Genomic DNA, 15171 nt, shown 5'->3' on the forward strand with positions numbered 1-15171 from the left:
GCTGCCGTGCTTCCGAACAAACGCGTCCGCCTGCTGACGGGAGGGAAATTTTTTAAATTTGGCCCCCGTAAATCCGGTCACTTGCTGTTGGCATTTGGGCCTGCAAGATAAAAGATTTTGTTTTTCAAAACAAACAAACCTTAGCAACAGCACTTGACATTTTTTTCAAACACAAGGTTGATCTATGTAGGTGGGAATGGTGAAAGCAACCGGAGTAACTCGGAGGAACATTGAGAAACTCTCGTTACTCTGGGCAAAATTGAGGAACTCTTTTGCTCACTGAAATGCCCTTGGTTCCACCTTTTTTGGGAGGCTTGGGCGTCCGTGTAAGTTGGCCATGCGTTGGGCGTTCCAGTGTTCAATAGTAAAAATCAGCAAATTGGATGGAGTTAGGAGCGAGAGCTTAACCTGCCAAATATACGAGAATTTCCCCTATATGTTTTTCTTTTCCTACTTACTTAAAACCAAATTTTAATTGTCTAGTAAGTTTCCTTATATTCAACATTTTTAAAAGTTACTCAAACGACAACATCCCATTTTTCGTTCAATTTTTTAATTATTAATTTTTTACAAAATTTTGGTAATCGTAAACAGATACCGGCTACATAAAATATGCATTGACCCCTCATCCGATCAAAACTGGTATACTGAGAAGATGCCTCAAGTAAACAAAATCGCAGCATGCCATGATTTGAATTTTCATTTTTCTTCTCGCGCGCCTCGCGTGTCAGCCGTTTGATTTGCAACTTATTTACTTTTCATGCTCCAAAATGCCGGAAAAATCTGTGCAGTTTAAAATTGCATGTTCAATAATCATGGCTCATCGTTCTATTCGTTTGGGAACAAGTATTTAGCTAGTGCTGGTAAAATGGCTTGAATTCTGTGACATCGAACAAAAAAATGTGGGAGGTCGTCTTCCTCCCATCCCCCATTCGCAACTGCAAAATCTGCTCCTTTCATGTTTAAAACCACGATTTTATCAACCCACCCCCACTCAAGCGCCACTAAAGCTACATAATCTCCACAAATCGATCATGTTTGAAAACATTTCTTGAATTACGCAGAATTGGTAAATAAAGCGAAAACAAGGTCTGTCTGTCAATCTGCGAGTGGTATAAGAGATTCAAATTTGAGAGTTGTTTATGCTAAGTAGGCTGTGACTAGCTTGGACAAATTTACACTATACCAGCGACAGAACTCAACAATCGTCACACTTTTTGGGCTAACAGGATGTATGGAGTTCCAACCATGTGTTTAAAGTGCTCTAAAAACTGCTGTCCCTATTCAGACTGTAGTCCCGATTCGCACCAGTTGACGGTTTTCAACTTGTTGCAAACCTTGTTTTTTTTTAGCTCGAGTTGTAGTTTTATCCAACGATTTTTACCTACTTTTTGCAACTTGCTACATGAACTACAATTGTGTATACCGGAGATAAGATTTATTAATATAAGATTCATATCAAAACTTTTTGAGACCCAACTGTGGCAAGAGTTAACCCCACTGAATATTTCACAATTCTTGCCATTTGGCAAAGCTGGAGTCAACCAGGCCGGTTGGCCTTAACCTCTAACCAGGCCGCTGATGACAGGGGCCATCAGGGAGTTGTTTCTGCTCCGACAGTCAATTCCCAGAACAATAATTCCATGTGCCATGTGTCAACGGGCGGGCACAGGTTACTGGGCGTGGGCCCAGGGCGTAGGATTGTTAATCAGAGTCCAATTTCCATCACATCACAAGCACACGCACAGTTGGAGATAATGATGTTTTCGGATTTGGCGCGGAGCTGCTGGATGATCTTGACACGTGGCCTCCAGCTTAGAGCAGGTTCGCTGGAGTTCTTTTGGCACACGGTGAAAGTGAAACAGTAAAATAAAAAATACGGTATTCTTGTAATATTTGGTTTATTTAACTGGATTTAAGGTCTTCTAAATCATGCTTACTACCAAAAATTGCCTGCAGTACCGCAATAATTCTCCAAAAAAACTTTTGTAGTCTTGAAAGCTTCTTAAATCAAAACTATTGTCAAATTGGAAAAAAATCAAAAATGCGAAGCAGATAAAAATATCTGTTATTGTCAAAGCAAGAACCATTACACAGAAATTCGTTCAACACAATGCAACAAGTTTTCTACAACATCGCCACTGCATTATATAATTTTAATAAAATTTCATCAAATATGTCTTATAAAATAACTTTTTTTTACTGTGCTGTGTACCACAGTTACATCAAATTTCACCTTCACATCGTACCCCCGCCGGGCACCGATGTCATTAGGAGGTGATTGGATTTGTCTTCGGGGATTTTTTTGTTTTTGATACCTTCAAAATAAAAAAAGGGCAAACAACAGAAAGCCTCGGCTCCACGTGACTCTGTAAAAACTAGCTGTCACGTAGATGTCGGTCGGCGGGCTAAGCCAACCAGGCCCACCCACTGGGCCGTGTCTCGTTCGTGCAAAGAAGAGGGAAATTGATTATTTATCTAGACAGGTCACCCTGCACAGTGTACAGTAGAACCTCGGAGGTTTAACACAAACCTGTAGCCTATTGATTCGTCAAATTTGAATCAAAATGCGACAAACCATCGCTTTTTAACACAGTTTTTGACGCACACTTGCTATTATTCAGAGTTAACAAGAGACCCTACTCGATTGTTAAACAATAACTGTCAAACTAGCGGGGGTTCACTGTAATTAGTCGAGCATACTGCCTTTGAGAATTATGTAGCCTTAGCTGGAAAAACAGTGACTTGCTAAAAAGCAGCAATTTTTGGAAATCTCCCTGCTAAGATAATTCGTTGAACTCGAGCGGAAAACTAGTGAATTTAAAAGCAATCAGCTAGAAGGTTACAAATGTTTCAATTTGATTTTACAGGATTCGGCACAAATTGAGAAAAATAAAACTATGCCAATTCAAAGCAGATGACCAACCTGAATTTGTAAAAAAAAACAATGCTGTGTCAAACCTTGCATGAAATGTTTAACCGTTTCGTAGGATTCAAACAAACCATTAGTCACGAGCGAAATCAGCAACTCGTTGCGTTAAAACGCAAGCGGAGGAAATGAAAGTGGGATTTAATTAAAACTTTATCCGTAGAGCAATTCGTTTGTTAGTGCTTTGTACCGTCAGATTGTGCGTGTTTTATTTTTAACAAAAGTTTATAATTTTGCCGTCCTTACTGGGAAAAGGCTATACTCAGGGTTGCCAGGTTGCCAGTTAAATCTGTGAATTTTTCAAGTGTCAGCCAGAATAAGTATTCACCCTTTTCTGTGCCAGATATTGACAGTTTTTTGCAAATTTGTGACTTTATGCCCATTTTAAACAGCTTTTTGAATTAAATTCATGAACAAATTTAATTCAAAACAAAAAAAAGAGTATGACTTTCTTAAAGAAAATGTTAATTTTTGAGGCCATAAAATCTGTTAAACCATCTGAATTCTATCAAATTTTGAATTAATTTTCTTCCTGCCTTTCTTTCACCATTCAGAATTAGATTTTCATCTGCCAAATTTTTCCAGATTTAAAATCGATATGTTGCCAGATTTTTCAAATTTTGACCTGATATATCCCTGCTCTTAATGTGAGTGAACTTTTTTCTTTGATATTTATTTTAACAGTCTTTCTGCGCTTCTTAAAATTAATTCAAGGTTTTGAACTATTAAAGGATAAAACTATTTCAGCCTAAAAACTGGTTTAAGGTAAATGGAAAAGATTTACCGAAAATTCAAATTGACTTTTCTTTTACAAAAAATCAATCACCTGAAATTCCATTTTTTTTTTATTTTTTTCTTATCATTAATATTTTTCAGGGGACAAACACCCGCAGCTTTAGATCCATAGAAAAATACGCCCTTTGGAAATGTTAGTCTTGATTTCAAAATATTCAATATATTTGTTTGAGGAGATCAGAATATTTCTCAAATGTTTCATTTTTTTAACATTAAAAAAATACCATTTGCTGCGATACTGACATCCGATTTTCCTGTTTGTTTTTCTTTTATCCGCTGTATCGCAGCAAAAGAAGACCAATCTTCAATGTTTCTTAAACGATTGTTTTGGAAAATTTCTTTACATTTCGTAATAGTGCAACAAATGGCAAAAAGATGATTTTTTCAGCACTAGTTGTACATTTATCAAACGAGGTTCAACGAGTTGGATAAATTGGACGAGTGCTGAAAAAAAAAACTAGTTTTGCAACGAGTTCCATTCAATATTTTATTATTTCAGAAAAAATAAAAACTGAAGTTTCTTACATGTTTTATTTAAAAATAAAATAATATCATAGCAATATTTTTAAGGAAGAGTTGAGCATTTCAATTTTTCTAGATAAAATTTGTCTAAGTAAATCTTGTATGTGTTTAAAATATTTTAAAGTTTTTTTTTTAATATCACAGCAATGGAACACCTGACGGCCAGTTTCCTAAAACTGCCACTAGGTGCGCCTTTGTTTTACTCTAGATCCCCCTGGTGTCATTTCTGTAGAACTAGATTTAAAAACATAGATGCCGCCACTGTCACACAAACAGTGACCGTGCCAGGTAGTCAACTGAAACTTTGAAAAAATATTTAAAAATATTTTTTTTTCACTCCTATAATCAAATTAACGAGCGCAAAGTTAGTCATTATGTTACTTAAATCATCTCCATATATTTGCATTGCATTATATTCAAAAATATTAGATTTTGCCCCACATTTTGTTTTTTTCAGTTTAGTACAGACTAACACTACAGAACGGTAGGCCTTGTTTATGTTTTTTGTGATGTTTTGTTATTTCTGGAGCAACATTTGAAAAGGGCGCATAAGCATTTTGACAGCCTGAACCATTTTGCAAATTCCGAGCCAACAATTATCTATTTGACAAAACCCACAGTGTTAAAAGGTAGCTGAGAAGGCCAACTATTGTTGTACATTTCGAGTTTTGCGAAAAAGTTACCTGATGGCTCGGAATTTGCAAAATAGTTCCAGCTGTCAAAATGCTTATCCGCCCTTTTCTCGTGTTGCTCCAGATTTTTTTAATTTTTGGTGGAGCAGCGGGAGCAGCTGAACCTGTGCTAATACCCACAAACGGACGGAACTAGTTGCAGCGCGAACCCGGAATCTGTTGCAACGTAGTTGAAAGGACACACCACACGTCGTAGTCGTAGCACGACGTGTGGTGTGTCCCCTCGTACGTTGCAACAGATTCCGGGTTCGCGCTGCAACTAGTTCCGTCCGTTTGTGGGTAGAGTTTTTCCAAGAAAAATGTCTGGAACTGAGAGTGCCGCAAAAGTCGTGGAGTCGGCGTCGGAAGATCACGATCCGGACTTTTTGGACGAACCGGCGGATGTAAGTTGCCAAACGACTCGTTCTTGAACCCGTCCAGGTGCAGGAGGCGCCCGTATATCCCGAATGTCATCCTGTACTACACCGGCGAGGTGATGCACGAGGACGACGACGGTGAAGAGGAGGACGAGCGGCCCCAGCCGGCCAAGAACCAGAAGCACCGCGGTGGTCACGGTGGCGGCGGCATGTAAAAGACGCCCAAAATCCGGTCGAGTGCCAGCAGCAGTAAAGCAGCGATGGAACGTGAGTGAATCGACGGCAAAAACGTGTCACTGCTGGTTCCGGTTCAATCGAAACGTGGCATCTCGCCTCGCATTTTTCGGAGACGGCTTTTTTACCCACTAGCTCAAGACTAAGGTACTGTACCGTAGCTGTCCAACAGACTGAGGAATAATTTAAAAGGTGATTGTTTGTTTTGTTTTCTTTTTGGTTAGCGCAATGGGAAACGCTTATTCGAAAGTGGCCTACCGGCACTCGATCCAGCAGAACAACCCCGGTAAGATCGATGGAACTACACGGCTTCATTTCGAAGTCCCGCACGGCGAACAAGTACCCGTCGTAGTCAACTTGCCGCACACCCTAATGCCGACGATGTGCCAGCAGCGGCAGCAGCATGGTCGAGAACCGGAGAAGTCTGACCGCGACCATCCACGACAACCGGAAGATACGGAGAAGGTCACGTCGGCCTCGGCCACGGTGGTCGTCAACCTGGAAGGGAAGCAGCAGGGGCCTTCACCCGACGAATCGATCCAACATTTTTGCCTTCTGACCGTAATCTATGGGCTAAAGAACTAACTCCAGGTTCCTAGGAATGTCAGCGCTCAATAGAACTGCCGAAGACTTTGAGCAGCAATGTCTTGAGGTTGCCGAGCAGATCAGAGGACACACGTACGTGAACGACCTGGTCTCCGGTGCAGATTCGGTGGCAGAAGCAGCGCATCTGGTGGAGCAGATCGACGAGATTGCTGACAAGGTCGGCCTCGCTCTGCGCAAATGGTTCTATAACGTGGACGATATGCTTCTTCCTTTCGCCGACGTCTAAAATGCAGCGGTGCCAATCGAATTCTCCGACGAACGCCAAGCCATCAAGGCGCTGGGGATCTACTAGCTGCCGCAAGAAGATGCGTTCACCGTCAAGGTGCACATGGACAGACCAAACATGAAGCGCCAGTTACTGCCCGACTTGGCAAAGCTTATCGACCCCATCCGGTGGCTGATGCAAGTCAGGGCGCGAGCGAAGATCCTGTTTCAACAAAGTTGGCTGTGCCGGGGTCGAGCAAATGTGGATCGAGTTCAAGAAGAACCTGTTGCACCTGGATCAAGTCAAGATACTTTTACAACAGACGTGTAGAACACTACACGATTTCTTGGACCTACGTCGCACCCATCCGGCAGGTTTCACTACCCCGACTGGAGTGTGGCTCCTGGCAAGGCTGATGAAGCGAGTGGCCAAGGTGAAGATGTTTGCGTACAAAGATTCAACAATCGTCTTGCACCAGCTTGCTATCCACCCACGCGAACTTGACACATACGTAGCGATCTTGGAGGAACTGCCACGGTCCCGCTGGTTTCACGTCGAGTCCGTAGAAAGCCCAGCCTCCCGTGGAATCTTGTCGGCGTAACTAGTCGGCAAACCGTGGCACGCCATCCGGTCCTCACCAGTGTGGCATCTGGGAAGCAGCCGTCAACCGCCAAGGGCAAGGGTTTTTTTTTATTTCAAAATAATAGATCACATTCAATACAAGGGCAATCAAAACTACGAGCTCTAGGATATCCTGATCAAAATTCCCCTCGTTGTCTTCTTCTATCATGAGCACGCGTACGCTGCCGTCGTACACCAAGCTCACCAATCGCGCAATCACCACCGGAGTCAGCGAGCATCTTCTTAGAGTTTATCTGTAATTTGGAAAAAAAATATAGGATTTGCAAGAAAGTCTACAATGATAATTTACATTTTCTCCATTAATCTCTGGATTAAACTTTTTTTGCCAATCGGAGCTGTTCTCTTTGGAAAGTTCGCCTTCGCTGTTGCTGCCGCTCACTAATTTAGAATAATTTATTATTTAGTTCCGGAAGCTTCCCGCTGATCGTTGGTTTTGCCGTGGCCCATCAGGTGAGCCCATAACATTATCATACCCAGACGAGCTTCGTTTGGGCGTACACCACTGAACCATCCACCAGGTCATCTCCTGATCAAATGTCCATCTCGATGAACCTGTACACCAAAAATAAATTACGCCGCTAGCTCGGGAACAGTGGCCTCAAGGATCGGTAGCCGAAGCCGCTAACTATCGTGCAATATCATTTGTATTATGAAGTGCAACTTCCGGGTTTAGAGTCTATTCCTTCTCGATGACCATGTCCGAATGACCAACAGCCGAAACGTCCTCCGCCAGAAAATCCGCGTCGAGTTTGAAATTTGAACAGCCGTTTACCTATATTGTTATTTTTTTATTTTCTGCAGAAAGAAAAACAAATTTTATTAACAATCAACACAGGTTGCACCTCGCAATAGAAAAAATTAAAAATCTTAAAATTTCAGAAATTTTAAAAATTAAAAAAATAGTTTTTCGAAAATCCAATAAATTCTTGAAATCTCTTTAAATTCAAAACAAAATAAATTTAAAATAACAGAAATTAACAATAAAATAAAGGAATTAGTTAAATTCATAAATTTCCAAAAAATCCTAAAATTCCCAATGCTTAGTTCCTTATTTCCAAAACATCTCATTTTTTTTTAATTTTCATAAAATTTCATAATTTCCAATAATTGAACAACATTCTAAATTTCTTAAACCTCTAAAATTCTAAACACTTGAAAATTCATAAAATCTCTGAAATTTTTAAAATTTCGAAAACTTCTAATACATTTAGGATTTCAAATCTATTTTTCTAAATTTCTAAAATTCCCGAATTTGATCTTCAAACCTTCAAAATTGCAAAACTCTTAAAATTGAAAGAAAAACAAAAAAAAAATCACAGAAATCTCCGAAAATATATTTTTTTTTTGTTACATAAACTTTTAATGTTTATTAATTTCTATATTTTGTTTTTGTCTCAATAGAATCGCTTGTAGGCAGTTGGACTCACAATCCAAAGGTCGTCAGTTCAAATCCCGGGGTGTATGGAAGCTTCGGTTTAAAAAGAGGTTCAACAATCAAGCCGTCGGACACCTAGTTTTGAGTAGGATTCTCACAATCGAGAACGCTAGAGCAATGCTGTAAAGCGAACTATTTATTTATTTTATTTTTTATTTTACAATAATTTAGCATAATTAAATTAAATCTTATATCATAAAATTCTGAAATCACGGAAACTTTATATCTATTGTAAAAAAAAAATTCCAGTCATTACCCGCATTCCTGAATCTCAGAAAAAATCCTAAAACTCTTAAATACCTTAATTTTAAAAATCTCATATTCATATATTTATTAATTAAGTTAACCAAAAAATAAAAAAAAATCCAAGATTAATAAGATTCAATTTTTTTATTTTTCATAAAATTATTTTATTTTCAATAATTTAACAAAATTCAAAACTTTTAAATTCTCTTAAATTCCAAACATTCTAAAATTTATAAAATTCCCGAATTTGATCTTCAAAATTCCTAAAACCATAAAATTTCAAAATCACGGAAATCTTCGACATTACTTAAATTCTCCAATTTTCAAAAAATCCTGGAATACCCAAATTTTCATTTTTTTCTTATTTCAAAATTCCAGAAACTTTTCAAATAAAAAAATACAAAATTTAAAATCCAAGAAATTCTTAAATGTTTAAAATATTTAAAAATTTTAAAGCTCTTAAAACAAAATAAAAAAAACAGCAAAATATATCTAAATTTCTCCTATTATGGATATTTACAAAATTCTATAAACATAGAAACTTTTGACGTTACTTGAATTCCCGAATTTCTTAAATTCCAAAAACTCTTAAAAATCCTTAAATTCTGGAAATTTTCAAAAAATCAATTTTTTTTTATTCTGAATTTCCAGAAATTCTAAAATTCCATTAACTTTTAAAATTTTATATTTTCCAATAATTGAAAAAAAATCAAATTTTCTAAAATCTCTAAAATTCAAAAAAACTCTTAAAACTACAAAAATTTTAGAAGTTTTTAAATTTCTAAAATTCCTGAAATTATTTAATTTGATCTAAAAATCTTAAAAATTCATCAATAAAATCTTAAATTTGTTTTTTTTAGCAAAACATACAAAATAAAAGTAAATTACTTAATTAACAAACAATCCTTAAATCCCCAAATTTTTAAAGTTTTAGATTGTTTTCAACTATTTTTTTTTATAAAATTACAGATATTCATAATATCAAAAAATACCAACATTCCATTACCCAAATTCCTGAATCTCCAAAAATTCGTTAAATTCTTAAAACTCTTAAAATTAATTAATTAAAAAATATACATATCAGAAGCTCCTGATTTTGTTGAAATTCTTAATTTCCAGATATTCATATAACTTCTATTTTTTTTTAATCTCAGAACTCCCAAAATTACATAAATTCATAAAATTCCAAATATACAGATAATCCCAACATAACCCAAATTCCTAAATCTCCACGAACTCATAAAGATCTCAAAATTTATGATATTACAGAAATTCCCAACACATTTTTCAAAATTGTAAATTCCCAAAATTTCAAAAATCTGCTAAATTACATTAACTCTAAAAACTCAAAAAAAAAAACAGGCATCTCTAAAACTCTTTGATTCCAGAAACCCCTATTACTGCGTAGCTCTAAAAAATCACTACCGTGGCTGTAAGGTTACGGGTTTCGCCTTGTGAGCGGAAGGTGATGGGTTCGATTCCTGTCGATCCCTTCAAAGAATAATTCTGCTTTTTGGGAATGCTGACCGGTAGGGGATGGGTTTCTCATTTTTAATAGATTTTAAATTTCAAATTTGTAAGCAAAAAAAATAAAGCGATCATAAGATTTTAATTAAAATATTTTTTTATATACGAGATTAAAGGAATTAAAGGAATTTTCAGAATTACTTCGATGAATATCTGTAATTTCAGAAATTTATTAAAGAAAATCTTTTAACTTCTAGTTTACTCCTTTTTATAGATTTTGAAAATCCCAGAAATTCCAAAAACTTCCTAAATCCCCAAAACTCCCAACAGTACAAAAAATCAAAAGTTTCCAAATGTTGCAGCAATTCGTAAAATTCCAAATATGCAGATAAAATTCCTGAAATTCCATATATATCAGTTAAAATTCATAACATACCAAATATACAGAAACATCAACCATATTCCTGAATCATCAAAAACTCCCAAAATTCTTAAAATTCACAAAATTAATTAAATTCTAGAAATATCCCAAACTACAAAACTCCAGATATTTCTAAATTCTAAATGTCCATAAATTCCCTAAATTTCCAAACATTCTAAAATCTCTTAAAATTCTTTAACTTTCAAAACTCAATAAAATTAAAAAAAAAAACAGAAATCTCTATAAGTTCTTATGACTCAACAGTTCTGAAAAAAAAAAAAAAAAAACAAATGTCCTATATTTCCTAAAATTTTGCATTTGAAAAAAAAAATCATAAGGCTTGTAGAATATTATTTATTTTTGTTTGCCCCTCTCGCTTCAAAATCTGCCCAAAAAATCATGGGGCATTTTTTTTAAACTTCTAAAATTTATTGGAAATGCAAGTGCAATCAGCTGATATTAATTTAAAAAGCATTTCTATGCGATTGAAGTCATTTTAGCATGTTCGGGTTATTCAAAAATCTTTTGAATTTTTGAAAGTTTTCTTAGTTTTCAGCGATGCATTTTAAAACACTTTTTTCGTTCAAATGTCAAGACCATGGCAAAAAAAATTAATTATTTTTTTTTTTTTTGCTTTTTTAGGAATTCTGGAATGTTAGAATCCTAAATATTTCTGGAATACTAAAAATTTCAAGAGTTAAAGGAATTTTAGGATTCAGCTGATTTTTGGGGATTTATAGACTTTTAGAAATACCAATAGCTTAAGGACAGGAGTGTAGCTATAATTTTGAAAAGGGGGGGGGGGGGGTTGGACGAAGAAATTTTCTTCTTCCCTCTCTCCCATGTCTTCCAAAAAAATCGTGGGGAGGGGGGGGGGGGTTGTGGGGCCTTCAGCCCGAAGCCCACCACCCTTGCTACGGGCCTGCTTAAGGAATTTATAAGAATTTCCGGAATCTCTGAATTTAATAAATATCCTGATTATGTAGAATCCTAAGATATTTAGAAAATTTCAGTTACTTCAGGATTTTTAGAATTTTATTCATTTTTCAATTTTGGAATTTTAAAAGGTTTCATTTCTGTTGTTTCAGAATTTCAGTAACTTCAATTTTTTATTTGTTTTAGAAATTGTAGAGATTCTAGAAATTAACTATTTTATTTAAATATTATATTATAAGAATTAAGTTATTTTTTTAATTTTCGGTATAGATTTTTTTTAAGGAATCCTAGATATTTCAAGAATTTAATGTTTTTGAAAATTTGAAAAAAAAAAATCAGAAATTTCAGTTGTATTAGAATTTATCTGTTCCAGGAATCAACAGAATTATAAAATTGTAAAGCTCTTTGGATTTAAAAAAATATATTTTTGATAAATTGCAGAACAGAACCTTGGGGTGGTCTCGCGAGAAGTTTCGTACCGCCATGTACTGCTCGACTGCTGGTAGGCGTGCTGGATCGAATTTTCTCCGGTTGTTCCTCCGTTCAACTAGCCAAACATCCGCAAGGCATCTGGAAGGCTCATTACGTTCTGCTTGCGCAGGTATGAGAACGGTTCCTTTGAGACTCGTCGGAGGAAACCGGGTTCGATCAGACTGCTAAACGGTTTGGTGCTCTCCTCGAAGAACACTTCGAACGAGACCAATGAACTGAGAATCGAAGAAATGTGCGCGGCGGCGGACGTGACTCGGACAGGACGGCCGCACTCAAGCTGGGCGCAGATGTAGGTGAGCAGCGTCGTGATCGCATCGATCGTGTAGTGCCGCGGACAGGTCAAACTTTCGACCAAGAGGAACAGCATTGATTTTTTTTTTGCGGATTGGTAACGCGGTCCCGCTCTACTTGCGATCGGTTCGAGAAGTTTGAACTCAGTCATGCGACTCATCACCAACTCCGGAACGGACTTGATCGCCTATCGAACGGGACGTCGTCAGCGATCGAAACAGTGAGACTAAAAAGTCGACGCCGAAGTTTTTGCCCAATCCCACAACCACGATCTTCAGCAGGTCTTCCTTTATCCGTTCGATACCTGGGTTTTTAGTTCACCCCATGGTCTGACTGCGATGCTTCCGAAAGCTGAACACGTCAATCAGATCGCGATGGAAGGTGGTGCACTCCATCGATTGGAGCATCATCCGGTTGATTAAATCGAGCTGAGCTACTGGAATTTTAGCGTCCTCGCTGGAACGTGCCGACGTCACCAGCGTAAACTTCTGCACGATGAACCAGGCCGTGTTGGGCGTAATGACCCGAATCCAGCTGGGTGTGACTTGCGCTGATCAGGAGTTGGACGAAGTTGCGCACAAATTGCTCGAACAGGGTCAGGTCACAGTCGGCCACCAGGGAGTCGTCCAGCAGGCAGAACCATGCGAAAAACTCGTCGGCAATTCCGGACGGCTTTTCACTCAGCAATTTAAGCAACCGCCGCGGAAGATAGTCAAATGGTTTCACGTTTCCGACCGCCGGATCAAAATGTTTCAACAGTCGAAAGATTAAAAGATGCTCCAGGTGAAGACGCTTGGGAAGGCCCGTTTTCAGCAACAATTCCCCGATCGTAAACAGATGCCAGCCTTCGGAATCGTTTTTCAGCAAGCTGTTCCCGTCGAGCAGTTCCATCATCACCTCTTCTTAACCGAAATGACCGCAGCAGCGTCATCACTCGACTTCAAGCGGCTGCCGGAAATCTCCCCTTGTCCAGGGGATTTGCACTGCACCGGGCTCCACTCGGAAAAGCGTTCTCTGCGGTGGTACGTCCTTCAGCCGGTTGCGCTTAAAATCCGGGGTCGTATCCAGCTGGACGGTCGGGTGCGTTTTCAACACTTTGGCGCATAGCAGTTGCAGTGTGGAGTTCAACTTGCACGTCGCGTCCCACCCAGCAACTGGCGTATTTTTCACTTGCGACTCTTACGAGCGATCTCGCAATATCCGGTGGCCACTGTTCCTGCGGTGGCCAATCCGCCAAGCAAGAGGTCACACTCGCCAAGACAAAATATTTTTGCAGCTGCAACAAACAAACTAAAGGTTTGACAGTTTATTTTGACAGAACTAGCTGACAAAGGGGGGGAGAAAGAGAAAAAATGATTATGGCGGCCGCTGTCACGCTGGTAGTAAGCGATTCAAAATTTGTATGGGGGAAATCAATTTAAATTCAATATTTCCCAAATTAAAGACCGGTTAGGAATGAAATTTGACCTGGTGAAAGCTATTTTTTTTTGAACCGGCAGGTCAAATTTTGTCATCCTGCGATTTGTAGTTGCTGAGATATTTACAAAAAAGTAAATTTCTCAGAACAAATTTGAATTTCTTACCACCAAACGAACAGCGCCATCTATGAGAAATTTTGGCCCGTCCGGTAATCCATTCTAGTCGACAGTAACTTCCGTTAATTTCCTCTCCCGCCAGTCTTGACACGACAAAAAGTCAACAAGCGGGCGCGCTCCCGTCGAACGTTGTTTTGCTTGGCGTGTTGCTTTGCATACTTCCATCCTGAGTCTCTGCTCCTCTGATGATTATAGGTTAGGGTGCCCAAAACATGGGTAAATGTTTCAAAACCTCACTCCACAAGCTATATCCAGTTTCTCGGGGTAAATAGACTCGACTATTCCAAGCCCCGAAGGTATTACTAATAAACGTGTTGTTAAAATAGGCTTAATGATCATAGGGTCATTTTTTTCTGGTCACCCTATTGTAGGTACATCGCAACAGTGCTTACCCCGTGACTGTTGTAGGTCGGTTGCGAGAAGAGGTGCTTTCAACCCCCAGGCATCACATCTTGTTTGCCGATTGAACGAACCAACTTTGACGTTCCTGTTTTTCCTATCCAACACAAACCCAAAGCCCACACACCGACCGCACCTAGACAAGAGCAAAGTGTGAATTGAAGCATAAGCGCGATGTAATTAGATTAACCAAGCATTAATTAATTTCCTTCTCATTAGAGTAGTTCCGCGAAGACTAGGAGGATGCAAACAACAAAAAAAAGGTAATGGCGTCGTTATCTGCACAGGACAGAACAACTTCGAACAATTTGCTATCTTCTATGTGGGGGTTTTGCGCGGGAATGTCTAATAGTTTCATGGTAAATGGCAGAACTGCTAGGAGCGAACATTCTTTTTGCTTCCATTTCCGACAGGCGAATCGTTGATTAGCGTAATTGTTCACGGAAAATACTTGAGGCAAATTAGATTCTGGGATGCAATCATGTGCACTAATCAGAGCTGAAAAGTTGGAATACCTCCTGTCAAAATCATTTGGACATCTATTTTAAAAATGTTTCAAGTTGAGCGTCAAATAACCAAACTTTAATTAGGAGTACAGTAATTTAAGCTACATATGCATGCACAATATTTTTCAGAAAAGCAATCGATAGCAAGCAACCTTCAATAAATTTAACCATTTGATATGCAATTGAAGTTTAATTAGTTGTTGAATCAAGCATGTGGAAAACCATTTGAATTATGGGTTAGCACATCATCTGAACCGTATGAAGTGGGTACAACCGCAAACTAAACTATCGATTTATCAGCACCACCACGAACATATTTGAAATTGGGAATCCTTTTTTATTTGTATTGCTTCCACAGAGCAGCAATAGTTACTCAGTTTTTCTATCCACTTTTACTTGCAG

The 15171-nt window shown here is 38.1% G+C and overlaps 2 protein-coding genes across 2 annotated transcripts in view; both read left to right on the forward strand.

Moving 5' to 3' along the window:
- The window catches only part of LOC120426233 (scavenger receptor class B member 1), a 60357-nt gene that overhangs the window by 31747 nt on the left and 13439 nt on the right, over positions 1-15171 (forward strand). The window lies entirely within an intron of this gene.
- Positions 5201-6113, forward strand: LOC120431875 (uncharacterized). Its single transcript, XM_039597006.2, has 2 exons — positions 5201-5675; positions 5753-6113. The coding sequence occupies exon 2, from the start codon at positions 5757-5759 to the stop codon at positions 6111-6113; it is 357 nt and encodes a 118-aa protein (XP_039452940.1). The 5' UTR covers positions 5201-5675; positions 5753-5756.

The sequence above is a fragment of the Culex pipiens genome, chromosome 1, assembly GCF_016801865.2.
Source record: "Culex pipiens pallens isolate TS chromosome 1, TS_CPP_V2, whole genome shotgun sequence".
Taxonomy (NCBI): domain Eukaryota; kingdom Metazoa; phylum Arthropoda; class Insecta; order Diptera; family Culicidae; genus Culex; species Culex pipiens.

Bases quoted from the DNA above. Each gene is read 5' to 3' on its own strand.
- LOC120431875 (XM_039597006.2), top strand. From the start codon at position 5,757: ATGGGAAACGCTTATTCGAAAGTGGCCTACCGGCACTCGATCCAGCAG.